This window comes from Ursus maritimus, unplaced genomic scaffold, assembly GCF_017311325.1.
Source record: "Ursus maritimus isolate PB19 unplaced genomic scaffold, ASM1731132v1 scaffold_26, whole genome shotgun sequence".
NCBI lineage: Eukaryota > Metazoa > Chordata > Mammalia > Carnivora > Ursidae > Ursus > Ursus maritimus.
This window is the reverse complement of record NW_024425119.1, coordinates 6504591-6531679: the sequence shown is the minus strand read 5'-3', so window position 1 is coordinate 6531679 and position 27089 is coordinate 6504591. Positions and strand designations below refer to the sequence as shown.

At 48.7% G+C, this 27089-nt stretch overlaps 1 protein-coding gene across 3 annotated transcripts in view; it reads right to left on the bottom strand.

Moving 5' to 3' along the window:
* Positions 1-6075: 6075 nt before the first annotated feature.
* The window catches only part of NTF3 (neurotrophin 3), a 66949-nt gene continuing 45935 nt past the window's right edge, over positions 6076-27089 (bottom strand). For 2 of the 3 annotated variants that reach the window (XM_008683573.2, XM_008683575.1), the window contains exon 2: positions 6076-8942. In XM_008683573.2, coding sequence (XP_008681795.1) covers positions 8148-8942 — 795 coding nt within the window. In that variant the 3' untranslated portion in view covers positions 6076-8147. Of the gene's footprint in view, positions 8943-16195; positions 16322-27089 lie in introns of all 3 variants that reach the window. The other variant, XM_008683574.2, reaches the window with a different exon arrangement.

Here is a 27089-nt window from a genome sequence, read left to right as displayed (position 1 = left end):
GGCTTTATTTACAAGCAGTGTAAACGTAGCCCTGGTTCACGGCTTCGTGTTGTGTTTCCCTAAGCTTCGATTTGAAAGTTTTCTCCTTCCAGCTCGGGTTCTTGTCCCCACATTTCCACCAATGGAATAATGGAGGCTCCAAGCTTAGGACTGAGAGGGACATTATGATTGTAGAATATTGGATGTGTGACCTGGAGCTTTTTGCCTCCAAAACATATTCCCCTACCTCCTCATCGACATCTAAATAACTAAAGAGCAATACAGTCTTCTACACTAATCCGTTCTCCTTTAAGTTTGACCCAAATCCTTCTTCCTGTTGTAATCCCAGTTTACTAAAGGGCCTCATTCATTGGTCTGTGCTATAAATACTGATTGAATGTCTCCCGAGAGCATGGTGCCCAGCATTTGGTAGCTACTTACAGAGATTACAGCCAAATGGGGCAACATCCACAACAAGTGATCACACAAATAACCATAGAAGTGACTTCGGTGGTGTTCTGTGGCAGGAGGTGAAATTCTGTGTGCTATGGGAACACATGGTGGTGGGGAAGGCTGGGTAATGAACTCAGGAGGAGGTTTCAGGAGATGTACCCCAGGGAAACAGAATTTACAAACTGAGATCTGAAGACTGAGCAGAGTGAGTCCGACCAGGGGAGTGGAGGGCAGAGGAAGAGCATTCAAGGCAGAGGGGCATGGCGTGTCTGCACCTTCAGAGCAGGGGTGTTGGCTCCTTCCAGGATTTTCCTAATAGAGAGGGGAATCTTTTATTTTCCTGCTTGACCAAGAGGCTTTCAAGCAGGCACGTTAACAATTGGTAAAGGTCCTAGCCCAGAAAATACGACAGAACCACAGTAAGTCTTTTTTGCCAGAATCTTTAGATTTCAACTACCCAACATTTGACCTTTCCCTTTAAACTGTAACCTGAATTGTCCTTGATGGTAGTATCCTCAAGCGGGCTGCCGAGTCATATCTCCATGGAATGCCACTGCCCTGGGCCTCAGAATATTCATTTGCTTCTCCTCAGTCATCCCCAAGCTGTCTGTCCAGGTTTCAAAGTGATAAAGAAGGAGGGTGGAAGAGGTCACAGGCAGTGGAGGCCTGACCACAGATCCCCAGAGGATCCAGATGCCACACCCTGATTTGCTGATGAGCTTCGACCGATCCACTGAGCTTCGACTAGACCCATTTGCAAATGGCTTATCTATGCTGGAATATTCTTAAATAAGTAAGAACTGTTCTTTCATAGTGCCAAGCATAAGGCTATCTTGATATCTGTCTGTTGGGTCTTTGTACCTTGATGTCTCATGGCCCCCTCAAACTCATTGTCATTTCTGCCTTCAAACCCACTCGTCTCGCTGTCCTCTTGAATTTGGTTTAGAACCATTATGCCTCGAGAATGTTGTGGTCGTCTTCCTTAACACCTTCCTGTCCCACCTTCCATATCCAGAGGTGACCAAATCTTCCTGATAACATTTCAAAAACGCTTCTCCAACCGAATGTGTCTCCCCACCCACACTGCCTTCTCCCTAGCCTGTCCCCTCTCTTGAGTTATGTACTGTTGATCTTCCAGCTATCAACCTGTCTCCAGTCTGTGTGTCAGTTATACTGTTGCCAAAATCACCTTCTTAAAAAAATAGGTGGAAAAACCCTTGTTGACACCTCATTGCTGAGTAGACCAGTGATTCTCAAAGGGTGCAGCACCATCGCCTGCGAACTTGTTAGAAATTCGAATTCTCAGGCTCCACCCCAGACCTAAGGAATCAGAAACTCAGGTGATGGGGCCCAGCAATCAGTTTTAAGAAGGCTTCCCAGTGGTTATTCTGATGCTAAGGTTGGGGGTACCCAAATAATCAGAAACAAATGTCGTAGACTTTCACACGTGACTTTGAAATAGTCTGTCCCCGCTTCTCTCTCCAGCTTCCTATAGTCATGAAATTCTTGTTACCCCAAACCTTTTACTTTTCTCCATGTGTGTCAGACCCTTTCACCCTTACTCTCTTTTGTAGGCTATTGTTCCGTCTGGGGCACCCTTCCTCTCATTCCTCCCTGTCAACTACTACGCATTGTTAAGAGCCAGCTCAGAGGTCACCTCTTCCATGAAGCCTTCTTCGATTTCCCAAGCAGCACTTAGTTGCTTATTCTCTAGGTTCGTATAGTCCTTTTGTTGACAATTTAGTTATAGATGTTATATCTGTGGATGTGGCTTTAACACTGGGAATGGATTTCTCTTGGATAATTAGAGCTGTTTTAAAATAGAGCCAGCTCCCTGTGAAGAGGTGCTTATAGAAAAGATGTGGAAATTATGTAGGCCACTGTAAGCTGCTATACCTTAAGGTCCCATCCTTTCTACACTGCTCTCCTGGGAGAGATAACATCTCTTGGGCTGAGTCCATGTGCTTGGACAGGGTGCATGACATCTCATAGGAATTCCACAAATTAAAAAGAAAAGGGGGGGCGCCTGGGTGGTGCAGTCATTAAGCGTCTGCCTTTGGCTCAGGGCATGATACTGGCGTTCCGGGATCGAGCCCCACATCAGGCTTCTCCACTAGGAGCCTGCTTCTTCCTCTCCCACTCCCCCTGCTTGTGTTCCCTCTCTCGCTGGCTGTTTCTATCTCTGTCAAATAAATAAATAAAATCTTTAAAAAAAAATTAAAAAGAAAAGGATTGAATGAATAAAATATTTTTGCCTTGTAAGGGAGGATGAAAGTCTCTATCCAAATGTGAAATTCCCATCTTCTATCTCTTTGCAAAAGACCCAGAGAAATAATACAGCAATACTGGTCTTCACACTTCAGGGACAAGCCACCGCCACCTTCCCCCAGCACAGCGATTGTCCAGCTGCTGGGCTGGGGGATGCAAGTTGTGGGCTGGGAGGGCCACTTGTGTTCGCCAACCCACTGAAGTTTCCTCCTGCAGCAGCCACTGCCCTGAGTCTGGCAGCTCCCTTCAGTGAAACGATCATTGTCATCTCTGCTGTACTGTACTTCCATCTCCCCTGCGTGCCAAGAGCCCGCCACCCTCCTCTCTCCCTTCACCCCATCGCGATCCAGCCATCAGGGGCCCCTGAAGCACTCAGCATCTTCTCCATTACTGTGTCAATCACTTAAGAGCATTGTGCCTCCAAACCACACAGGCCTCCGGGGCTCTGATATGGGCCCTTGCCCTTACCAGCTGCTCAGCACTGGGCAAGTGACAACTTTTTTAAAACCAGTGTTCTCAACTTCAGGAAGGAGTTAAAACGACCAGGCGCCCACAGGCTTTACGTGGAGGGATCAGCCAGTAAATGATCACCATTATTATTATTTATTCTTTGGTCTGGCCTTATCTTCTACCACTTAAACTCAGCACCAGCTTCCAGTGTTCCTACCAAATCAGAAAGCCCACAAATCCAGCTCCTTCTGTTTTGGCTGGTGGAGTCTGCCTCATGCCTTTTCTGTCTGTAAATCCTCAACCCTGATCAGCCTGTTTTCCAGTCCCAAGAATGTTCATTTTCCATATGCTCGCCAGCTGGCTACCAGCTCCGTTTCCTAAAGGTTATACTTGTGTTCCGGAGCATTCTTTTTGAGCATTACCTTTTCTTAAAAAAATGCAATGCATCAGTGGTTAGGAAATCAAAGCAGCTACACACACACACACACACACACACACACACACACACACACACATGTGCAAGCACACACACGCCCACCCACCTCCATACACCTCCATGTGAGAAACCATCTAACTCTAAAGAGTGTTTCACAATTTTCCAATAAACTTTTATGTTTTCTTGCCATGGAGCCTTCTGTAATTGACAGGCAATGTCATTAACTGAACTCTGTAAAACTCAGCCAAACTCATCAGTGGTAGGTGGCTTCTAGAAAAGGCTTCTGCTATCTCTGGGCCATTGCCTTCCACCTCTTTGCTTCTCTGCACCCCTGGCCCCTGCCACAGGCACATCTGTGCTTGCTTCATTGGACTCTGTATGCTGTCACCAAATACAGGCCAGCCGTGAAGGAAACCAATCCACTGCCCGTCAGAGGGCTTCTGACCGGCTCTGTGGTTCCGCTCTTCCCTGAAGGGCCAGCCTCCATCTGGAACCAAACAAGGACCCAGGGGTCCCAGCCAACACAGAGTGCTTGCATTGCAGCTTGTCGTGAATATGTGTGCCTTTGAGACAGCCACTCTTCCAGGGTAACTTGACAAGGCATGTGTAAGGAGTTCGGATCTCCTTAGAGGTGGGGGTTAGGCTGAAGAAGGTTCCAGTGGAGAGGCTCAGCCTTCAGTGGCTGAGGCTCTTTCTGGGTCTGTGGAACAGAGCACATTCAAAGACCTTGGGCCAGGGGTGAGGACGGTGGTGGAGTGGGTGGGCAGAGGTAGGGGTGGGGTTGGAGTGGGAGGAGGGGCTGCTGCAGGCTGTTGGCTATTCTCCCGGCTTCACAGTACCCTCTGCGGGGCTGAGCAGAGCTGGAGCTCTAGGGGGCAAAGCCAGGCCTAACTGGGGACCTGGCATTGAGTTTGCACGCCCAAGGCCGTCCACGCTTGAAGTCTGGGAGATGCGTCTTCCTGGTGAAGCCAAACAAATCTCTAGGTAGCCATAAACTGACTACACGGATTTCATTTCTGAACACATGTTCAAAGGTGATAAAATAAATGCAGATGGTTTCTGCAAACCTCAGTGGAGCTTCTTACATGGACTAAAGTGAAAAGCACACACGAACACACACACGGGAAAGGGAACGGCAAAGAAATCCTCAAAACTGCCAATGCAAAGAACCAAATGAACCAAAGATCAGGCTGGAGAAAGCTTTGTTAGACACAAGCGAGAGGGAGAGTTAGCAAGAACAAGGCTGCCTCATGCATTTGCAAAACACACGTGTGCACACATCGGAAAAACAGGTGCTAGTAGTTCTGCTAAGGAGGGTCAGAAATACCTTTCCTGGTGTGTCAGCTGAGGATTCAAGGCCTGTCAGGGAGACCGGGCCAGGGGAACTGGGCAAATGCTCTCTTGGAGACTGCATCCTGGGGGGTTGGTGACTGATACACTGTAATCAGGGCTAATCTTCCACCTGGAAGTTTGCAAGTTTCTACCAGAATTCCAAAATGTGGACCGGTGCAAATCCCCCGAGAGCTAATCATCTTCATCAGTAACCCTCGAAGTGACTTATGAGCCAAGAGCCGGATGATTTCATTACATGGCAAAACAATCTTATGTTGTAGGTATTACCCTCATTTCACAGACCAGGGAAGAAAGGCTCAGAGAGGTTTAGCAATGTATGCAAGTTCACACAGCTTGTAGATGGAGGCACCCGAGAGACTCATGGGAGGGCAGAGAGAATCCCCCCAATGGCCAGCAGAGCTTCTCCCTGTAGCTGCCATTAAGGAAGTAAGGATGGTCCATCCAGTCTGGCCACTGCCCCTCCGCACAGTAGAATCTCGTGTTGCTGAAAAGCTCCCATCATGACAGGTGAGTTATCTGAGGACATGCGGCTGTAGTTGACAACAAAGCTGGGCCAGAGCACGTTTCCGCCTGTCCGGGGAAGTTCTTCACACTGCGGCACACCTGCTTGTGTCCGGAAGCTCCAACAGGAAACCAGGGAGTACAGAGAGATGAAGGCGAGTGTGGAGTTCTCCCAGAGCCAGACACCAGCCCGCCAGGTCTCCTCTGTGGCACAGGAGAGTTTAATTATGGAGCTATCGCAATGGCAAGTATGTACACTAGATAGAAGCAGGGCTCCTGTGAACCTTGAGGAAGGCTGTGCCCCGGACCTGTAAGCCCGACGTGTTGACTTTGGCAGCACTTGAACGCCCTCTTATGCCAATAAAGTTACTCACGTGGAACCAGATAAGGCTTTGTTGCTCTGCCACCCAGTATGGGGGAGGCAAAGCCGTTCCCATGGCCTGAAGGCTGGAGTTCCTTTCTGGAAGGTCTTCATCTCATCCCCAGGCTCACTTTGTCACCAGAGCTGCACGCTGCCCAGAAGCACGCTGCTCCAGATTCACTCTCCATCTGCAGGCAAACTCCTTTGCTGGGGCCCTGTTGTTTAGGAACAGTGCATTCCCAGGTGGGGGGCGGGGGGGGAGCTCTGTCTCCCAAGCCCATCTCCCCAGGCAGCCAGACCCTCCAGACAGGCCCTCTACCTACTTGGAATAGCAAGTCCAGAAGAGGACCATTAGTTTCAGTCTGAGAAGAGGGCTTGGATTCCACCATAAGCCAGACGTTACTTTATCAGTGGGTTCATTGTGTTCTTGCTCACGAAGCAGGAACCACACAAGGTTTCCATGCAGGCAACTATGCTTTCCATGTCCCTAGGCTGTACTGTTCATTCTGAAATGCAAAGTGATGCATAGAAGAGGGGCAGAGCAGGCCTAATGAAGAGGAAACAAGACCGTGGTCCTCATTCCAGCCACGGATTTAACTCTTAGCTCTGCCACCTGCTCGCTCAATGACCACGGGCCAGTTAAATCCTCAGCACGTTTCCTTGCCTGTAAACTGGAGGTGATAATGCCTACCTCAACACACGTGTGACAAGGAAGGGTGGCCGTGTTTGCAAGTGCCCCGCAGAAGGTGGGCACAAGGCCAATTCCTCATGTTCTGCCTTCGTATTTTAGACGTCCGGCATCGAGTGCAATATGATGGTGCTCTTGAAATTTGCTGAGGCTGTTTCAAGAGGTTCATGTCACATAAAGAATGCATGTTTTATCAGGGGACATGGGCTGCTCTAGTTAGAGAACACTCGGACCTCGAAAGCAGCGCAACGCAGGGAAGGGCTGCAGAGCTGAACAGTGGGTACTCAGGCCTCTGATGAGATGGGAGATGAGAGTCCTTGGGCCTTAGTCCCGGGGGGAATGTCTGCTTCCCAGGGGCAAACGGCTTGGGGGAGCCACTGTGTCTTCCTCAGGCCTGCTTCTGCAGGCGGGTGTGGCCATCACCACAGGGATCTCTCTGGGACTCAGTAGCACCTTCCTTCCGTTTGAGCTCTTACGTCTCAGAATGATAAACCCACCAAAAATGATACAGAGGTATATGATAGCTAAGAAAGGAGAGGAAGGGAAGGAAGAAGGAACTATCTCGAATGCCTGCCCCATGCTAAGAAGTCCACAGTGGTTATTTAGCGGAGTCCTCCTGTTAGCCCTGTTGAGTTTGCAAGAATCCCAGGTGACTTTCTGACCCTAGGCACCCCAGGCTCTGGAAAGCCTTCAAAGCCTTGCCCCCAGTCACAAGGAAGGGAGGACCTGGGATTTTGAACCCAGATCTGACTCCGAAGTGCGAGCATTTTCCAATTTCTCATACAGCTCTGGGAGGGGCCTCCGGAGAAAGGGGGAGGCCACGCACCCAGAGGATCTCTAATGAGGAAGTTCACTTCTGTCTGTAGATTATTCATGATCTATTTCAGCTGGCTTCTGGGTAGCCATAAAATTATTCTGTTACAAAGACTTTAAACATTTTTTCCTATATGCCTAAAAGGATGAAACCACTTACAGAAAGCAAAACAAAAACCGTAGCCAAAAAAAAAAAAAAAAAAAAAAAAAAATCCAACTCTTAACCCAAACCCCCAAACAACAAAAGTGCTGAAAAGAGACTTCCACAACTAAAATTGCCAGGTTTGTTGTTATTGTTCCGGGACCATAACGTTGGAGCGAATCAGAGTTCTAATTGGCAAGAGTGACAGCAGAGAAGGGAGAGCAAGTCCCCGACAGTGAACTTGCTGGCCAGAATGAAGTATGGCTCTCATAGCTACCGTGTATCATTCCCGCGGACGTGCCAACAGTGCATTTAATGAACCAATCAAACATGAAGTATACCAGAAGGCGGGGGGGGCATCACTGTGTCTACACACAACTCTGACAGCATCTGATTTTAACAAGTTTACTAAAACGACAGTCATGGCCTTGACAAATACTGAATGCAGAATACTGGTGTACAAAGATTTTACAGGGCGGCTCCCAAGAGCAGGGGCACAAAATAAGGTTTAACAGATGGGAGAGGCCTGAGGGAAGGCAAGCACACGGATTTTATTGAGAAAAAAGCTTATATACTGTAGGGTTGCTGAAGTTTAATAAATAAAGGTCAACTTATAATATATAAAAACAATATAAACATTTATATGCTACATGCATATCATATAATTTAAAGTAATAATTTATATATGGGGAGAGATGCCAATTTATGTTCTTCCGATTTTTCTCGACAAGGCACACACACAGGAGGTGTCTATCCGTATCCATCGCCAGCCCACAAGTTTATTGTTTTCTGACGTCAGTGCTCGGACGTAGGTTTGGGACGTTTTGCACTGAGAGTTCCAGTGTTTATCGTCAATCCCCCTGCAACCGTTTTTGACAGGCCTGGCTTCTTTACATCTTGTCTCATAAAAATATTGTTTGACGGGAGAGTTGCCGGTTTTGATCTCCCCCAGCACCGTGACCTGGTGTCCCCGAATGTCGATGGCCGATGACTTGTCGGTTACCCACAGACTCTCGCTGTCGCATACGGAGTACTCCCCTCGGTGACTCTTGTGCTCCGCGTACCTCTTCCTCCGCGACGTTCTGTTGGCCACCACGGGGTTGCCCACGTAATCCTCCATGAGATACAAGGGAGGGGGCTCCAGGGGGGTGCTGTCACTCAGCAGGACCCGTGGCGAGTTGTAGCGTCTCTGTTGCCGCAGCAGGTCCGTGTCCATCGCAATCACGGGCTGGAATTCCGACTTGGCGGGCTCTCCCTGCTCCGGCTTGCGGGGGGCCTCCGCTTTGGGCACGGTGCTCTGGTAGTTCTCCTTAACGTCCACCATCTGCTTGGAGAGCTTGTTTTTCAAAATATCTGCCTGGATCAGCTTAATAATCAGGGAATTGAGCGAGTCTTCAGGCAAACTCCTTTGATCCATGTTGTTACCTTGGATGCCACGGAGATACGCGAGAAATATCACATAAAACAAGATGGACATCACCTTGTTCACCTGTAAGATCTGAAAAGGAAACACAAGGGTTAATGGCAGGCTGGGGCAGCTGAATCCACATCATACTGGGCTGAGTATCCTGTGAGAGCCAGCAAGAACACCCAGGCTCCTCTCTGATGTCTGGAGACCAGGGCTGTTGACTTCCTTCCTTGGGAAATACTGCCTCCATAGGAGTCCTTTGAATCTCTAAAGTACCTTTTTCTCCTGGAATTCCACCTGCTTCTTCCTCAATCATCCTTCCTCTGGCATGGTGGCTGTGTGCTAGGGAAAGTGCTCGTGAATGACAGAGAGGGCAAAGTAATTTTTTTATTAAACTAAATAAACCAAAAACCTGAGTGGTGAGGTCTAGGGTATAGAAGAGTTAGGGCTGTCCCCAGGACCTGGGTCCTCAAAAGCCTCCAGGACAGAGGGAGGATGAGGCTCATACTTCGGACTTCCGCCTCTGCCCTCTTTCCTAGACAGAAATCTAGGTCTGCATTTGAGGTCTGCTCTTATCTGCAGACTTCTGTTGTGCGTGGATGACATCCTGCCACTTCTTTAAATATCACTTGAGCCTGAGAAGACGATAGCCTGCTCCACCTTGGCAAATTATGAAGTTGTACCTGAAAATTATAAAGGCATATTTACATTCTTTTAGCAACAGGAGCAGACTTGCAATGGTCTTAAGGAACATAGCTCTACCGCCCTCCCCCCTACACCTCCTGCAGCATCTGGGTCCCTGGAAGGAATACCCTGAGGCTGGGGATGGGTCAGCTGCCCGCACACCGCAGCATCAGAATGGGCCCATCCCTGGCCAGGCAGTGTCTGGTGGAGCCGTTCTCCCGCCCTTGTAATGAACACGGGGGGTCGGGGGCTGCTCCCCACTCTGTGAGAGGGCCTGGCCGAGCTCTCCAACAGACATTCCTCACCAGGGCACCAAACTGCTTCCCAGAGACCCCTCCCCACCAGAGAACTACCTGCAGAAGTTGGAGGCACAGCAACAAAACAGCTCAAGTGAATGGGCTGGACCTGCCGAGAACAGCGAGATTCCTTGTGGATTCTTTTTTTCCCCTTGTTTGGCCTTTTAATGTGACGTTTCTAGTACACAATGTTTTTTTGGGGGGTTGCATTTTCATTTTGCTATCTCCTCGTTTAAATTGTACTTGAACCCATCCACACTCTCCTTCTGTGGCCAGAGCAGAACCTCGACACACAGTTTCCGCTGGGTCCTTATGGAATTATAGGGCTGATCTCAAGACACCTTTCTGGCTCCTCTCTCCCTCACTAGAGCAAAGCCCAGCTTTTCTGAAGGTTGGCTCCGGAAGAAGACTCTATAGGCGGGGAGGGCTGGCAGCAGGAGTGATCTCCACCTGCGCTCTGTGATCCACACCACCCTGGTGAGGTAGCCAAACCTTAGTTACCATTGCTACCACCTCACTGGCCCCCTGGGGCTCACAGTTTCCTCTTAAAGGCTCTCAGCATGGAAAATAAGAGCACTTCCCTTGGTTCACCTTTGGTATTTGCAGAGAGACTTTAGTAAATCCAGGGGGAAAATAGAAGGGAAATAAACAAGAGACACAGGAATCAGAGAAGCAGCACTGCTTACCAAGTACCCGTGTCTGAGCTTGCCCACGCTAACTTGCTCTTGGGACTTCCAGATGCAGTCTCTTTCCCCATCTTGTCTGAAGTACTGCTCTCTTGTCCCCAAAGGCCAGCAATGCTGCAGGCACTTTACTCCAACTTCCTCCTCCTGGCTCTTGGCCCACCTCTTTGATAAGGGGATCATCTTCCTTCCATGGGAACCACTCTTGTGGACAACTGACTCCTTCAAGGTCAAAGCCGAGAGAAGGATTCTAGCTTCGCTGCCCACCCCTAGAGACCGCTCTAAGAATCTATTATCCTAAGAAAGTGGTTCCCACAGGATAACTACTCTCCCTCCCACTCTGCATATAATTGACATTTCCTTCAGTGTTGCAGGCCCAACAAAATGAACCTTGAACACAAAATGTATGGCATGCATGCAGCTAGAATTGCATGCCCTTTCTCCCCACTCCAAATGGAATACAGCTGCGGTAAAGCAATTTGGGACTAAGAGTCTATCAGAAAACAATTTATTAAATCCTCCCAAATCCCAGCCACTGTAAGCTACACAGGGTACCTGATCAGGGGGAAATAGATCAAGGATGGTCAGCGACGGGAAGTCCCAGAGAGAATGAGAGTCGATGTACAGATTAGCCAGGTAATGACAAGGGTGCATGGACAAAAAGAAAGATGGATGGTGCCAGTGGACTGGGGATTCAAAAGGAAGCCCAGGGGGAGAAGAGCCATGTAAAGAGAGCATTGAATCCAGCTCCTTCATTATATAGATGACGAAAACCTAACTGCAGTTGAAGGAGGAAGAGAAAGGCACAGGGTAGAGGAGTCCTCTGCACTTCCGGCATAGCGGCCTGGCCCCAGCCCATTTGCTCTTCCAAAGCTGCCTGAACAAGCTTTAGGAGCTGTGTGCACATGCTTTTCCCTTCTGCTGGCACACTTTTCTCACCTCTCCTGTTGAAACTACACTCATTCTTCAGTGCCCGGTTGGAAAGCAAACTTTTCTACGTGGCCCCCCAAAAGCTGCAAGGCCCCCAAAAGCAGCAACCGCCGCTTCCTTGGCATTCCTGCGGCAGGTTTTGGATTGGCTGTGGCAGCAGGTATGACAGGCCCCAGGGCTCTCCATACTTTACTCACTAGATTCCCTCCTCTCCAAGGCTAGGAGCCCCTTCCTGCCTGTGCCTCGCCCCTGCGTGAATACACGGTGGAGGTCCAGGTCTGGGTGCGGGGAGGCTGGGATAGAAGAGAGGGTAGCTGAAGGCAGAATGACTTAGTTTGCAGGGCTTTGTGTGAAAATAATTTAGAGGCAGGGTGGTGGCAGGTGGGGTGACTGCATTTGAGCCAAGACTGCGAGCCTCCCGGTGCATGCTCCATTGTCCCATCAGACCTCACTTACAAAACACATATTTGAAGATAAAATTAGGAATTTCAAAATGGCAACCACAGAGCATTAAACCCTGAGTGTGGGGTCCCCTTCTTGAGTGCAGGGCCTTGGACAATGGTTACTGGCTGCACACCCATGAAGCCAGCCCTGGCTGCAGGAGCTAGGATGTTCCATTTTGGTGAAATTGTCTGAAGGTGAGAGCAGCCATCCATTTTTGGTCGGGAGGGATGGGCAAAGCCCACTCAGTGCTGCATGGGAGGGGGTCACGTTCAGACCTATGGACAGGGGCCATAACTTCAGCTGCAGTCTGGCGGGGAGACCCTGGGGATGTGCCAAATGAAAAGGCTCTCATGACGACCTGCTTTCCTCCTCTTGGCAGTGGCAACTAAGGAATGTGGGAACTAAGGGCCCCTGGATGGCTCAGTCGGTTAAGCGTCTGCCTTTGGCTCAGGTCATGATCCCAGGGTCTTGGGATTGAGCCCCGCTTCGGGCTCCCTGCTCAGGAGGGAGTCTGTTTCTCCCTCTGTCCCTCACCCCACTTGTGCTCTCTCGCTCTTTTTCTCTCTCAAATAAATAAATAAATAATCTTTAAAAAAAATGTGGGGACTAAATGGGGCAGTGGGAGAAGTCAGGATTGTCAGGAAGGAACATCGTATCACGGATATGGCTCAGAATTGCCAGAGCATGCTGATTATAAAAAGCAGAATGGTTTGTAGTTGATTTTATTACTATTTTTAGCTTCTGCCCGGACAATACTGCACCTGGGCGGACTGGTCCTACCAGCCCAACTCGCTGCGCGCTGCCTCTGGGACCCAAGGCATTGATTAGAACCCAGGTCTCCTGACTCTTTTAGACAACTCTGTCCCTCTCGGGTCTTAAGCACAGAAACTCAACACAAAGAAATCAGGTCACCATGGGTCGGGGTGGGGGTGTGACACATACAAAAAATTAATAATATAAGAAAGTTTCCAAATGCCTCTTAGCATTGGTCCTACCTATTTCTGGAGCTGCACTGTTTCTTACCATCAAATCCAAAACCTTACCATGATGCTTGAGAATAAGTTGTGGGAATAAATCATCTGCAGACTGGGAAGGGTTTCTAACCCACTTGTAAGGCTGCATTAAAACCCAGCAGGGATGCCTGTGGCTGCCACCTTGATAATCTGCTTGTAGCTTTCTCATAATGAGCAAGTCCAAGAATGTTGCAACTAGACCTCTCCAAAACACAGATGTTTGAAGCGGAAAGGAACCTGTGTAAACCCCTCATTTTTACAAGTCAGGAAGCTGAGGCCCGGGGTGGGAATGGAGGGAGTCGTCTAAGATTAGACTCCTCAGTAATGGCAGAGAGTGACAGAGGACGCCGGTTCTAAAGCTCAATAAATAAATGTGGCCTTGTGCATAAGCAGCATTATTGTGAGGGGTTCATAATGAAATCTATATGAGAGCTCTCAGCACAGTGTCTGGCATGTAGCGGCACCCTGGGAATGTTCGCTGAACGTGGATTTGAGTTCTCTGAGGCAGCAGAGTCGCTGCACGCCCGTCCTCCACGCAGTGTGCAAGGTACCTAGCAGCCGAATTCAGGAATTCCTTTTTCCGCATACAGCCTACAGCAATCTGCACCAACACAGAGCTTTCTCCCAAATGCCACTGCTAGCAAGTACTTGGATCTCAGACCAGCCACACGAGTTGTGAGAGAAGAAAAGATTATTGCAAATTGGAAGCACAGAGAAGAGGCAAATCTCAAAAGCAAACAAGTACGGGAAGCTGTGAAGTAGTGTTTCTGAATAAGCTGGGGCACGAAGGGCCTCAATCTGATCTCTGGCTCCCTCTGGTCCCTGGAGCCTGCATCTTCCACCCCATCTGCTGGGATGGGCTTTCCCCAGAAGACTAGCTCCCTGGAGTGGGGAGTGAAGAAAGGAAGGCAGTCCTGGCTTGACCCAAGCAAGGCACATCGGCGAAGTTTTCAATTTAGAAGGGCCTCTATTCTTCTCTTTTGGTCACTGTTAACAGAGACCCCCATCCAAGCATCCTACTGTGTTATCATTGGCCGTAGGTCTTCTCTTGGCTGAGGGGCCATGCTTTCTTCATCTACACGTGCCTGCTGCCTACCATGGGGCTGGTCCATTGCAGAGTCTCAATGTCTGCTTAGTGAATGAGTGCCTACCACCATCGAGACCTGCCCAAGACACTGCTCACTGGCCTGAGATCCTGTATGGGCTTCTGCCAAGCCTGGTCTGGAAGCCACTCAACTCTGCCCTCTTTTCCCAAAGAAAATACAAGGCCTGGCTCTGAAGTAGGCCATGGTCCCCAGGCTCTTCTTGGCTATAATTGGAAAAAGACCTGTTAAAGACCTCAGTAAAACCCCCTTCCTACACTCTCCCCAGTGCCCATTTCCCCTGCTCAGAGTTTTCCAAGATCCTGACCAACTAGCAGATGCTATTTTCCTCACTTAGAAATGCTTTCCCACATATGGTGTTTTCTCAGTCCCTGGAGCAACATTCCTACAAGGTTTCACCATCCCTCAAAATACTCAAAAGAGAGCAATTTCTGATTTCTCCTTTCTGGCTCAGTTTACAACACACACACAGAGGGTTCTTGGGCAAAGCGGCTGAAATGGAAAAGAAAGCTGGGTGGAGACTGGGGTGGGACAGAACCTGAGCCCACAGCCACCTGTGTCTGTCCTGTCACACACAAACACCTGGGGCACTCTCCTTTGAGTTCCAGTTTACCTCTCCATGACTAGCTTCCCAGTACATATGCCTCCTCCTGACCATGGACCTAGAGACCTTGCTTGCTGTCCACGTGTGGAGTGAAGGTTTAGCCAGGTTGGAGTAGGGGCATCAGGAACAAAAATGCAATGTGCCAGGGACCGACACACATTAGATCTTTAATCTTGGTAACAACTCCTGTGGGGTAGGTACTAACATTCCCCAGTTCGGATGGGGAGACTGAGGCACAAGACGGTTAATAACCAGCTAACAAGCAGCAGAGCCAGGATTTGATCAGAGTCTGGCTCTGGAATTGATGCCCTTACGGATTACGCTATAGGGTTTGTCCATCCCTGCTCTCCAACATTGCAGAGAGTTTATTTCCAGAGGAAGTTCAAGTTCCAAGGCTGGGACCAAGGCAGCTGCAGGTCGAGCACCTCCCCAAGAATCCTCAGCTCTGGGCAGAATTTCTAGGTGTTTGAGGCCACCACCCCTGTTTCCTCCTCCCCATATTCCCTGTGAAAGTGTTCACCATGGAAGTAAACAAACTCCTGTCCCCCTTAGGCCCGATGTCCTCCGAGGCTGGTCCCTCTGCGGGTCACTCACCCCTGCAGAGGCCATGTGTTGTAGTGGACGGAGCACCAGACACACCATCTCAAGGCCTGGCGTTGAAACCAGTGCTGGAAATCAGGGTGACTTACAAATAAGGCATAGAGGCTGTGCTCTAGCTGTCCTCAGGGAGGAGGCATGAGATCAAAGTGGATGCACTTTTTAATGTGCCAAGTTTTTAATATGCAAATTCAAGACATTTCATTATTTCTGGTACAGCCACATCCTCTGGAGGCAAATGCATTTCTCTGGCTGGGTTAACAAGGACACTGTCCAGCTGTATCCAGAAGGGCCTAATTCTTTGGAGAATTCCTGCAGCTATGACATGGTCTCTGACTAATGTTAAGGGCTCAAAAGACTACATCCTGCCAGATAACCCTAATATCTTGTTCAGGGACTGGAAAGGGGGAGAGGTGGGAAAGCGACAGATTTAAAGTAGAATGACAAAAAGGAAAGGAATGTGGTGGAAATATTAAACTAAGGCCATATAGAAGACTGGCTAAGCTTGGTCCCCATATCTTAATTGCAAAATTAATTCAAATTGGCTTTGTTCTGAACCCAGGTCCCGAGGCCTGAAAATTAGTCAGTGAGGCCATATGAAGATGTTCTGACCCATGACAAGGCTGGTTGCCGGGAGAGAGAGATCCTGGTGGAGCCTCCACTGGGGATTGGTCTGGTTTTGGTTAATCTCTTTATTAATGATCCGGAAGCAGGAGAGAGGAAAAAGTGGCAGATTAATTAAAATGCACAGATGACGCTCAAAGGGAAGGTGCTACAAACACCGGTGAGGACAGACCAATTATTCCCCAGCACCCGTGGGGGCTGGCAGCCTGGAAATAGCACGATGAGATTCAAACTGGAAACACGTAGGTTAACTCACTGGGGGCAAGAAGAATCCAAAACCAACAAGGGAGGGAAATGCTTGTAAAGGGATGAAGGGAAGGAGCGACTTGGAATGGCTACAACGAGTATATGAGAAATGAACTCACATGACTAGGGCCGTGTGGGTTTCCACCGCCTCGTCTTCTTCCCCTATAGTCCCACGGTCTTTCCCAAATCCCACTTCATTCACTCTGAGCACGCTTCCGAGTGGTGGCAACTCTTACGTTCCCTGTCTTATGAAGCACAAAAGTGTATGTAAGCTGAGCTTCAGAGACGGCAAGAAATAGAACCAAGATTGTAGAGCAAGTGGATGGCTGTCACCAAAAGGTGCCGACCAGCATGCTCTGCGTTCCCCCAAACTGGAAGCGAACAGTGATCGGAGGAAGGAAGAGCCTCCTCTCTCTGCTTCACTTGGTGACACCTCATTTGAGAGCCCTGATCCTTGGGCAGAACCCGCATCAACACAGTCAAAACTGGTGAGAACAGAGGCAGGGAGATGGACTGCTCTCCTGTTCCTCTTGTTAAAATACTTAATTCCAGGTTCGGAAACTGTCTGACATAGACAACACTTGGCCCGAGATCTGGGATAGGACAAGGTTCTCCACTTTCAGGGGCTGCTGGCTTACAGGGGAAACAAGGCACACAGTCAACAGGGAAGGCCTATTCTAGAACAAAATGAAACAGAAGAGAGAACCTCTAAAGGTTTCCTTGCCCCCCTCAGAAAGGAATTTCTGAAACTGGTCCCTCTTGGAAGCCAGAAAATGAGGGAGACAGATTCCAGAATGGACAAGGAGCCCGTATCCAAAAAGCAAGCTCGATGCCCTGAGATGGAAGTTGAAAGCTGTGAGTTTGCTTTGCACAGCTGTTGGAAGAGGAATTTTACATTGTTCAAAGCATACCCTCCCCTCTGGCCCCAAGGCAGTGAAAGACGGAAGGTATGGCATATGTCAAAACAATGTGCCTCAGCTCCAAGAGCAAGGTAGTACAGTTATTACCCAGGCCACGGAAGCCTCCGGCATGGCTCTGTCTTGGCAAAGAGATCTGAAAGGAGCTTGGTATGCCAACACAAGCCCCAGGAAATCCAGATTTACTTTATCCTTTGCATACTACATACTCTCATTTCATGGCCAGAGGGTGGACAAGGAAGGATCTGCAGAGAAAATCGGAATCAATCCAGCTATTGGCCATAATGGCATGTATTTATACATTTAGTTTTCTTTGTTCTGGGCACTAACATTCATCCACCACTGTGCATAAAAGTGTGCATGCATGGGCTCGTGTGTGTGTGCACATGGGCACCAATGCACATGGGCGTGCATTGTGTTCTCCTGCACACACGCATGAGTACACACACACACACACACACACACTGCAGTCCCCAAGATGAGGATGTGTTACAGCCAGCTATTTCTAAATTATTGTGTCATTTAATATCTTAAGACATTTTGATTTTGGTTTTGTCTTCTGCATCAGGGGAAACCCCGTTTTCCAAGTGTGAAAACACACAAGAGAAGGTTGCTTCAGTTATACAGACAGTTGGGGGTACAGCTGGCATTAAACTCTTAGCATCAGAGAATAACTGTCCAAGTCAACCTTCTGTTTGAGATTTGTGCCTCGTGTTGGAGTTGGGTTTATGTGTCATGCATCTGCATTACCTGCAAAGTGCTGCACAGCTGTAGGTTAGTATTATCACAAGGTAGGGGCTGCTGAGTAATTGATCTTTAATAAATAAAATAAATGATGATGATGATGATGATAAATTATTTATCTTGTCCACCCAGCCAAGAATGGGTCTCAAAATGGCAGAAAAAGAAGTTGGCTTCATCTTGAGAGCAGGAAGCTAAGGGAAATCCCGAAGTACAACTTCCATTCACACTCTGGATGCCTCTTCCAAACCAAGACCGCAGCTGACTTGGCAACGCCCAAACCTTTGTGCATCAACCAGAGCAGTGGCAGCGAGAATGGGATCAACCCAAACCATAATGGTTTGGCCCCATGAGAACTTGGCTGCAGTGTAGTCAGATGGCAGTCTTTCTCCTCCAGCCTCGGCGATCGGGTCCGTGTCAAATAGAGCTTCTGTCTCCCCCTCCGACTCCCCGCTGGCCCTGCAGCCAACCTCCTTCCATGAAGATGAGAGATTGGCAAATGGTCCAGGGCTGTCTTTGGTCTGGATCCCCTCTCCAAGAAACTGTGAGGTCTGAAGACTCCCAGTGCCACGGTTACCTCCTACTCTTCTGGGGGTCTCTCCCCTCTGCTCACCCTGGCTGCCATCATTCACCTGAACACTCTGACAGACCAGGAAACTGAGGCAGGAGAGACGTCTACATGATTTCCTGAGCCTCTTCTTGCCCACTTGTAAAGCGATGCTGGGATGTGCACACAGGAAGAAAATCAATCTTTCACCCAAACTGGAGTGTGCAGTAGGCACTTCATAAACATTATGACTCCAATCCCAAACAGTCTACGGCTCTCTTTCTGGGCAGCTGGGCGAGACTGAAAACCAACTCAGAGCTTGTCCTCTGAAAGCAATTTTGGCACCAACACTCTGAACCCAAAGCTGTCTTTAATCACAGACACAGTCATAATAATCGCTTGTAATAACAGCTAACATTCACTGAGCCGCGCCATATGCTAGGGACTTTGTGGGACACTTTACATGGATTATCTCAATTAATCCTCATAGATACGATTATTATCCCCACTTTTCAGTTGAGGAAACTGAGGCTCAGAGGGATTAAGGCATGTTGTCTGAGATCACACATCAACTGAGAGGCAGAGCCAGGATGTCAACCCCTCTCTGGGTGACCCCATGGGCCTGACTTATAGCCAATACTGCCTAACACCTCCCAGTTCATTCCAGGGAATCTGAGGCACCTGCCACTTGCTTGCAGTGCACTAGGCAGTGATAGCCACGCTGGTATATTAGTGCTTCTTTCCTTTTTAGAGAAAGGGATATCCAGAACAGGGGCTCTGAAACGTAAAGAGTCTGTTTCACAGTCTAAGCTTGGTGTCACCAATTCACAGTGGCTGAAAAATATACAATGCCACTTAGGGCTATCAGGCTCATTTATATACCCCCCAGCTTCCCAATACGTAAAGCACTTCTTTCCTCCCTCTTTATTTGATGGTGAAGAAGACCAAGAACCCAGGGATTCTTTTTAAAAATCGCTGGATATTTTGAAGGCCAGACAGATTTCTGATTCTTTGGTTTTCTTTGTAGTGTATTTGCAGTTGGCAAGGAGAAATAAAACAATGTGGACTCCTGGCACATTTCCTGCTCTGATTTATGAATAAAGCCCAACTTGGCCACTGATGAGCTTTGTGGCAAAGGGAGAATCATTGCTCGTCTTAGGGTCTCAATTCCTGATGATATTTCTCCATGGGGTGCTGCTGGTCTTTGAGCAGTGTAGTTCATTGCTCAGTCTTGTTTCCCCCCCCCCCCCCACAAAGCTCTGGCCCCCATCTACTGAATGCTAGTCTTATCCCCCCAATCACGTGACAATGGAAAAAATGCACTCACACTTGCCGAATGCCATCTCATCTGGGGAGGCTTTATCCCTCCTGGTTAGGAATCACATGACATAACATTGGTGGACTAAAGCAGTGGCTCTTAACCAGTTTTGGATCACTGACCTTTCCAGAATGTGATAGAAGCTAAAGCATCTTTCCCCTGAGAAGCATACATGTGCACATCAAAGAACAACTATTCAGAAAACTTTCGAGGCTGTGCAGACTCCCTGAAATTTAACCCAGAGGCCCACAGATCCTAGGTGAAGAATTCTCAAACTAAAGAACATTTTTTTCATTTATTCATTTTTTGTTTATTTATTCATTTGAGAGAGTGAGTAGGGGGAGGGTCAGAGGGAGAGATCCTCAAGTAGACTCCCGCTGATTACGGAGCCCAATGCAGGGCTTGATCTCAAGACCCGGGAGATCATGACCTGGGCCCAAAGCAAGAGTCATATGCTTTAACTGACTGAGCTACCCAGGCACCCCTCAAACTGAAGAATTTTAAAGTTTCTTTCTAGCTGGAGTAATCTGTTTTTCTATTACCTTCTGCCAAACCTGAGCCATTTCTTCGCCAGACCAAATGATCCTCATTACTGGTCTCATTTTCTGGTCCTCCCCATTCCTCTGTGTCATGTGGAGCATGACACCCACATCCTAATCCACTCAGATTCTTGTAGCATGGGAAGGTTATGGCAGGAAAGTGACCTGCCCCAAATGAAACGACACATTAGTAGAAGAGCCAGAAATAGAAGCCAGCTCTCCAGAGGACCAGCCCTGTGCTGCTCATTTGGAACCAACGCGGGACACTATATTTAAGAACACCAAGAGGGAAACCTGTCCCCAAGGCTCATTGCCTGCAGGGTTTCCTCGAGCAGACAGAGAGGTCCCGTGTGAGCCTGACCAACATGGTACCTTCAACACTACAGTGTGAGAGGGCTGAAGTGCTCATAGCCTGACCCAGCCAGAGAGGTAGCCCACAGAAGAAGTATTCTTCCCTTCCTCTTCCTTTCACAAATATCTGTGTCGCATCAGCACCATCCCTCACATGATCTCCACATTCCTCAAGGGCTTTGGGATTTTGTGCATTTTACTTTCCATGTCTGACCATGCCATCACCCTGGATGGTCTCGGGTCCACCCTGATGGCTTTCCATCCCTTTGGTCTCCCTGTTCCTCAATGCCCCCAAGACCATTATGTTGGAAAACCTCATTGTTTCTGAAGAGCTTCTCGCATTCCAACCAATTGTCTTTATGATTCTAGGGATGCCAAGGATGGAGTGTGGCTGTACTTGCTCTCGGAGGAAAAGCCAGTCACATGTGGAACCCTGAAAGCTTGAGAGAGCTTTAAGTATAGAGGCTCTCTTGATATATCAGGTATCAAAAATGGGTTAATCTACAAGAGGGTCTAGCCAGAAAATACATTGGGGCCAGATATCACACACAAGCATGTTGCTAGTTTAAAAACAGCTGCTCATTTCTGACCTGCCTGTCTAGAGGTGCTGTCTACATGCCCTCCCCTTGTATGGGGGTAGCCTGTGGCTGCTGTTTGACCAGGAAGTCATGCCAGAAGTCATGCTAGATGACTTCCAACGCTAGGCCCGAAGAGGCCTTCCTCTTCCATCTGTTGTTGGAACCCCGAGCTACCGCGTGAGTCACCTGACAGTCCCAAGGCCAGCATGTTGGAGAGGCTTCCCTTGATGGTCTTCTAGCTGGCCCTGCCAAGGCGCTAGTCTCGCAAGTAAAACTGGCCTAAATAATCCAGACCAGCCCATCTGCCAACTGAATACCACCAAGTAACCTCTGTTAAGGTCACATGGCACAGAAAAATCACCCGGCCCAGCAGCCCCCAAATTCCCGACCCACAAAATCTTGAGAAATGTGAAAATGGTTGCATTTTATGCCACTAAGTTTGGGGTGGTTTGCTACATAGTGAAAATAAGCAAACACCCAGAGCTGGAAAAACTATACAGATTAAATGTGTCATTTGTTAGTTTTGATGATGACATTTCATGAAATCTGCCCAGAAGCGTCTGAGTAAATTCCTGGAGGATAGATCTAAAATGGACCTCTAGGACCACTGCCAGTGCACTGCTGATGACTTGAGGCTGGAACTGTGAGAGGAGGGGTCCCCTGGAGCTGCCAATCACCTGAGGGTGTGCTCCAGCCGGGGTGCTGCAGTCCCGATGGGCCTGACTGCAAAGTGGCGAAGCGGGGGTGTAAAGACACCCCCTGCTCTTTGAGGTTTCAGGGTGTGTGTGCACCAGCATGTGTGCCTGTGTATGGAGAGAGAGAAGGAGGGAGAGACGGAGGGAGACACAGAGAGGAAGACAAGGTTTTCCTGAACAGGGGGTTTCAGTTGAGTCAAAGGCCCCCGGACCGGTGCACTTTTTCCTGGCTAGGGAAAAACGGGGGGACTGGGAGTGAATGTCCCCTCCAAAGCCACCACCACTGTAGGCCCAGAGGCTGGGTGCACTTCTATCCATGTTAGAAACTGCTCCGCCCTGACATTATCCCCCCAGATATCCACGCACTAGCACACATTTCCTTCCCACCCACCAGAGAAATATCACGCTGGTGCTGCAGACAGGCAGGTAGCCAGAGATCAGGGACCGGAGGAAAGCCCGAGGGCAGGAGCACTCAGGTTCACAAAGAGTTTCTGGCAATGCTGCAGAGGCCCACAAAACAGGCCATGAGCATATAGGCCGCCTGTGGCTCGTTCTAAGAGTGGGTGGGGGCAGTGCCAGCAGCCCTTGGTCTTCAGAGGTGGGAAGAGCGGGAATTTCAACCAATGCATGTGCTGTTGGGAAACAGGCCAGGTAGTGCGTGTGTGTGTCCATGTGTGTGAGTATGTCTGGGTATATGTATTTGTGAGTGTGTGTATATGTGTGAGTCTGTGTATGAATATCTGTGTGTGTTGTGTGCATCTGCCTTGAGTGTGTAATGTGTATGTATGTGTTTGTGTGAGTGTGTGGTGTGTCTAAGTGCACGTGTCTGTGTGAATATCTGTGTGTGTGCGCACATGTGGTGTGTCTATGTGTCTGTATGAATATCTGGGTGTGGTGTGTCTGTCCATATGACTGCATGCGAGTGTATGGTATGTGTGTGTGTTTGTGAATATTGGTGTGAGCGTGTGTGTGTGTGGTGTGTTCGCATGTGATTGTGTGGAGTGTGTGACTCTGTGTGTGTGTGTGTGTGTGTGTGTGTGTGCAGTATGCTGGGAGAGGGATGCTGACAAGGGGAGAAAACCCAAGCGTTAAGGGGACTCCAAAGATGGGGGTCCCCTCCCAGCTTGTAGTCACTGGGAAACCTTGGACAAGCCTTTTTCCCCCCCCACCTTCCAGGCATCAGTTTGCTCTTCTAGAGTGAGAGGATCAGAATAAATCATCCTCAGATCATTCCAGTGCTATCAGTGTGCCCCCCACAGGGGGTCTAAGGCAAGACTCTGGGCTGATGCTCTCTTTCTGGCCCCCTTGGACACAGAGGATTGAGAGATGGCTCTGGGGGATTTCCTTAACCCTTCCCCCGCCCCCACCACACACACACCACACAGGCTCTGCTCGTCTAAAGAGTAAGGCACATGGCTCCAGTGGCCTTCTTGGGTCCCTGTGAATTGGAAACATGTAAGGACAGGCAGGGGAGAAGCCCAGGAGATAGAAAGAGAAACTCTGGGTCAAGTTTGCATTTCTCATTATTTCTCCAACCCTTCTCAAATTCCTTTTGTTTAAAAACCTCCTTGAGTTTCTGAAGGCTTCCCCCTCCCCCATCCCACCCCTGAAAAACTCTAGGAGCTCCTCCAGCCTGTAACCCTTCCCGATAACACGTTCCATATGTCGGTCACTCTCTGCATGAAACGTTTGCACTCACTTTTCTGGTCACATCATCCGTGGGCTCCCCACACCGCCTCTCCCTAGAACAGCCCATCCAGCCCCTCTCAGGCCCTCTGTTCAAGCAGCGTGGGTTTGGGTCAGGCTGAAGCGCTCTGTGCTTCCCGTCCCAGGCCAATTCCCACTTAGGATTCTTGCAGGTTTGCCTCCTGAGTGCCTCTGCCCCAGCCCGCCACGCCTGCCGCTACCACCAGCTGCAGGGAGACCCTCCTTTAGGCACTGGGGCTAATTGAGCAGTGCTCTGACTGAGCTTGCCACATTATTTGCTTAAGAGCATGCTTTTATAGCAAGGCAACACAGCATTCTATTGTCTTCTTTTTCCCAGCCCGGCTCCCCCCTCCTCCCGCGGCTAGCCACCATGGTAAATAAAGGCTGAAGAGAGTTTTCCAACATAACTTCCAATACTCCTCATGGGGATACAAACAGACCTTCCGTCCCTCCTCACCCACCCCTACCCCATGTGCCCCCCCACCCCACCCCTTGTGACTTTCTGATGCATCTTTGGATGACTGGGCTTGACTCTTGAAAAATACAATGCATGGCTTCACACTAGTTTTTGTGCGTTTCCCAAAAGACCGAAGGTGGGTTTCCACAGTTCTGGAGGGGTTGCGTTAGAAGGGCTGAAGACCTCAAATTGGTCAAGGGAACCTGAGGACTGTGTGTAGCCCCTCTTCCTCAAAAGCATAATTGTATTTAATGGCTTCATCCCTACAGGTGCTAATGGAGAGGAAGTAGGGTGCCTTGAGACAGGCAGTGAGGCAGCCCCTTAACCTAATAAGTGCAGCCAGGGGCAATTGGAGAAAACACGAGGTCCCAGGGGCTAGATCGAGGGCTCAGGGCCTTCCAGAACAGACACGTGGGTCCCAGGCAGAGAAACACATCTAGGCACATGGCAGAACGATCCACTCTCTTATAGGAAGGAAGGGTGATACATCGAGCACCTGCTATGTGCCAAAGACTGCAGTTTAAAGCTTATATTCTACTGTCTTTAGGTTTTTTGGTCTAGATGGAGTTAGGGAAATTAAAAGAGGGTATTTCTAAGGGCGCCTGGGTGACTTAGTTGGTTAAGTGTCTGCCTTTGGCTCAGGTCATGATCCCAGGGTCCTGGGATGGGCTCCCTGCTCAGCCGGGAGTCTGTTTCTCCCTCTGCCCCTGCCCTCCCCAATTCGTGTTCTCTTTCTTTCTCACCTGCTCTCTCTCAAATAAATACATAAAATCTTTAAAAAAAATGAAAGAAAGTATTTCTATTTTAAAGCTGAAAGCTTTAGGGCATAGAGGTGGTGAGTGATAGGCTCAAAGCTGTCACAGCTAGAGGTTAATTCAGTACCAGAATCCCTGCTCCCTGACACCTGGTCCTACACTCTTCCTAAAAGACAACCCTCTTTACCGTCAAAGTCCTAAAGAGTCCAGAGGGCAGACCACACGCCTATGATCCCCCAGGGAGCCGAGCTCCTTCAGCTGTCTGTGAAGTCTGGGGGAGCCCCTGTAGTGCAAAATGCACACCGTACTTTTCTCTAGGCTCACCGGATCTTTGAAGTGCCAGCTTATACTAAGTGTGTCATTTCCAAAGCCGGGCTCCCTCTGGCTGCAAGAAAGTCCCCCTGTCCAGGTAGATGGATGGGGCCTGCCACTGGCCCACGTTTTGCCCCTACTTCTTTATAAGCCACCCCTACTCCCACCCTCACCCAACCTGCCTCCTTTTAGTGTCAAGATTTACTGCATTCCGGAGATCAAACAATAGGTTGAACAAAAGTGCGTGTTAAAAACAATCTTTCTCCACAATACCTGCATTAAGAAAATGACAACAATAATGAAGGAAAACATGTCTGACGATGGGTTTGGATGATGCGTGGTGGCTAATGAGACAGCTGAACTAATGTAATTGGGGGATCCGACTTCAGAAGCTCCAATTATGCTTGATGGGCTTGGCAAGGCATGCTGCAATTTGGTGCTAATGAATGGATTAATCCGGAGGAGAAGCTGGAACCCAAGAATGTGCAGGAATGTGTCCTGACGCCGTGCTGGGCATGCTGTGGTGGGGCAAACAAGGACGGATGGAGGTGGAAAAGTTCGTTGGCTCATTGTAGGGCCGTCATATCTGGCCAACCGACTAGCTCTTCCTCCAGTGGACCGACTCACAAAGCACTAGAGCCATCTATTTCAGGGAGATGTATTTCAGCTTACTAGAAAGCATGTGGTTGTGAGTTTCCAGGCATGCAGTCTAAATGACCAGATTAACTGGATTTAATAGAGCCAGTTGCAAAAAAAAGTTCCTTCCAGACCCGAGGCTCTGTGATTCTGTGTTGATGTTGTGAAGGAAAAACCTCCACCACAGGGAAGCCGGTGGGGCCACAGAGATGTGTGGGAGCAGTGAGTGACTTCCACCCCACATGGATGAGTCATGTGGCTGGAGGGAGGGGATCACTGCAGACTGTGGTCAAACAGAACGGTCTGGAAATACACTGGCATTGATTCAGAATGTGGAACTTTTGATCCTATAACATGATACATTTTAATTCCCCTTGGTGATGTTAATAATGTAGTGGCTAATGCCACACTAACAGAATTTACGAAGCGCCAGTCATCCAGGAAAAGGAAGAAGTAATGACCTCAGTTTGTACCCTACTCATGCTTCTGAAAAGGTTGTGTACAAAGCAAAGTTTTGTGAACTGAATTATATTTTAAAGAATACGAGAAGGTCTCACAACAAAAAATCTGATTGTGGATTCCAATGGAAAGCAGTAAAAAAATCATTCTTCAATTAAAAAATATTATATATTAGACTAGTTTTAGATGAAAGCAAAATGGAGAGCAACTATGCTATAAATACATTACAATTCCACAGTGAACACATATGCTTCGAGATTCAATTCTTCACCAAGGCAATCAGACTTATTTATCCTTTGATGAGTTCTTCAACCATCCGGGTGCCCCGTGAACGCGCACTATTCCCTATGGCTTATTCTCCAGGAAACTAGAAATCCGGAAGAAGAAAAGAGGCAGGAGAACTTCCTGCTGCAAATTCCCATTTGTTCCACTCTTGGTCTTAAATCATGTCAGCCTGAGTTCCCATGGTAAGCCACACTTCAGTCTTCTCTCAGGTCCCAATAAGGAAAGAAACAGAAGGAAGAGAGGGCAAGCAGAAACCATGCACTCTATTTAGTGAAGGTTCAAGAATAATTAGAAGGTCAATGATGATGATAGCTAACCTCACTGGACATGACTCCATGCCAGGGACTATGGCTAGGAACTCTACAGTCATAACTGATTTAATTCTACAATAACCCTCCCAGGAAGGTCCCCCAGTTTACAGTCTCTTATCTGAAACCCTGTATATTACCTAATACTCTCAGTGGGCCTGGGGCAGTAGGCCACGATGAAATGACCTAATATGTCTGCTGCAAAATTATCAACGCTCACTGAAGGGAGGGAGATCGTGTCGATTCAGGTCATATTTTGTAGCCAAATGGATCTGCTGTAACCTCAAGAAATGATGCCTTTTTTTTGAGTTTTGGGGTTTTTGGAATTATAAAGATGAAACTGGGGACATTTATAGTCCCCCCACTTTCATAAATAAAGAAACCACACCCAAGAGAAAGTAGCTCGCC